General features: G+C 48.6%; 1 protein-coding gene across 1 annotated transcript in view; it reads left to right on the top strand.

The window, feature by feature from the left end:
* Positions 1 to 2,500, top strand: part of LOC308373180 (rap1 GTPase-GDP dissociation stimulator 1) — a gene marked incomplete at both ends in the record, with an annotated part of 18,878 nt that overhangs the window by 10,987 nt on the left and 5,391 nt on the right. The window contains 2 exons of the mRNA XM_080848595.1: positions 433 to 564; positions 1,711 to 1,845. Of these exons, the coding sequence (XP_080704721.1) occupies positions 433 to 564; positions 1,711 to 1,845 (267 nt within the window). The remainder of the gene's footprint in view (positions 1 to 432; positions 565 to 1,710; positions 1,846 to 2,500) is intronic.

Raw genomic sequence — 2,500 nt, 5'->3', positions numbered from 1 at the left:
CACACACACACACACACACACACACACAAACACACAAACACACACACCCACGGCTCTCCTTAATGGTCCCCTACACACCCACACAGCTGGGCACCTGCCCTCCTTACCCAGAGGAGCCAATCACCTACTTGAGCCACCTGTCGGTTGACAATTGTGTTATCATTCATCATTTTGACAAGTTATATTTTTGAATGTCATTATCTTGATAATTGCGTTATAAGTGCACCTTTGTTTAAGGTATCGTACTTTTATAGTATGCAAATGGCATTAGCGCTTGTCCCACTCCTCAGGTGTCCTGTGTCTTACAGTAAAGGCATTAGTATGTGATGACTGTGACCTTGTTCTGACCGTGTGTGTGTGTGTGTGTGTGTGTGTGTGTGTGTGTGTGTTCTCACTGTGTTTCCTTCCCTGGGGCGGCTGGCTGGGCTCCAGATGAGTCTATGCAGAAGTGCTTCGGCCAGGGGACAGGAAGTGTGTATAAGGACGTGCTCTCCTGGCTACAGTCTTCCAACACGCAGCTGCAGCTCGCCGGGGCGCTCGCCATCGCTAACTTCGCCAGGAACGGTGAGAGGCTGGGACTGGGCTTTTGGGGATTCAGAGAGATCTGTGTCTCTGTTGTAATGTTGCTCGATCAAGGATTCAGCATTTTCTGAGTGGGAGTTCGTACATAAATACAAACTCAGTGTTGGGTTGTTGAAGTTAAGTGCTACGCGTCATCTGGCTAGAAAAAAAAACTTGAGCTTTTTATTCAGTTAAATCTCTCCGACTGCTTTTTTTTTAATCATTTATATTCAATGGACTTCATACCCCCCTGTTTGCTTCAACATTCTCTCTGCTCTTAAGCAGTTTAACGACACTGAGAGTGATATTCAAAGGGCACTTTTAATCTGGCATGAAGAGTTGCGAGAGGCTTTGTGTGAGTGGCCTTTTCAAAGAAGGCAGAAAAGGTCACCCTAATCATGAGCAAGTCACAAGAGAGTGAGCATTCATCTCCTGCCATCAGACACACACCCATGGACACAGATGCGGGGATATTGAGGACGACCCGAGTTAAACTGTGGGCAAAAGCCAGACAGGAGAGAGGGGGGGGGGGGGGGGGGGGGGGGGGTGGGTTACGTCAAAGAGAGGACACACATGTGGACTGTTATGCAAGCTCATTCTTATGTATCACAAAGCCTCATCAGTCCTCTTGGGCGTCAAAGCATAGTGATGGCCGGAAGGTGTGGGTTGTCCCACTAGGGGGCAGTACAGTGGAGGTCCTGTAGACACCTCACCTGTCCACACAGCTGTACAGAATTCTTTGGCATGTATAATTACCTTGTTCATTAATGTGTGCTCTGCAGACATACATGACTGCCTGGTTCATTATTGTGTGCTGTGCAGACATACATGACTCCATTGTTCCTTATTGTGTGCTGTGCAGACATACATGACTCCCTTGTTCCTTATTGTGTGCTGTGCAGACATACATGACTGCCTTGTTCTTTATTGTGTGCTGTGCAGACATACATGACTCCATTGTTCCTTATTGTGTGCTGTGCAGACATACATGACTGCCTTGTTCCTTATTGTGTGCTGTGCAGACATACATGACTGCCTTGTTCCTTATTGTGTGCTGTGCAGACATACATGACTCCCTTGTTCCTTATTGTGTGCTGTGCAGACATACATGACTGCCTTGTTCTTTATTGTGTGCTCTGCTTCCTGCAGACAGTAACTGTGTGAAGATGCTGGAGTTGGGGGTGGTCCCTCACATCCTGGACCTGCTGGAGAAGCACGTGGACGAGGGGGACGTGTCCGTGCAGCACGCAGGCCTCAGCGCTCTCAGGAACCTGGCTATCCCTGGTACCGACTGCCCCCCCCCCACACACACACACACATACACACCCCATATACCCCCCCCCCCCCACACACACACACACACATATGGCTATCCCTGGTACCGACTGCCCCTCACCACAGCACCGTCTCTGTGTTTTATATGTGACTGCCACTCAACCCATATACCCACGTACACCCCCCCCCACACACACACATACACACACACCCCATATAACCCCACACACTGAAACACACCCCATATACCCCCCACACACACACACATACATACACACCCCATATAACCCCACACACTGAAACACACCCCATATACCCCCCCCCCCCCCCACACACACACCCCATAAGCCCCCACACACACACACACACATACACACCCCATACACCCCCACTCACTAAACACACCTCATATACCCACAGACACACACACACACCCCATATATCCCCACACACTGCCTGAACCTAGTTCTAAGGGGTGCAGGTTTAAGTGTCTTCCAGACACTTTCAGACAACGCTTTTCTTTTTCATAAGCATTATATAAAATAAAACTGAATTGACGTCAGTACTTTCAGAACCATCAAAAATCAATCAAAAATCACTAAAAGAATATATTGAAAGCGTGCCCTGAGCAGACTGAGACTAGCACGGTGGTCTGATTAATGCA

Source organism: Sprattus sprattus, assembly GCF_963457725.1.
Source record: "Sprattus sprattus genome assembly, chromosome: 12".
NCBI classification, from domain to species: domain Eukaryota; kingdom Metazoa; phylum Chordata; class Actinopteri; order Clupeiformes; family Clupeidae; genus Sprattus; species Sprattus sprattus.
The sequence above is the reverse complement of the archived record's forward strand: the minus strand, read 5'-3'. Positions and strand labels throughout refer to the sequence as shown.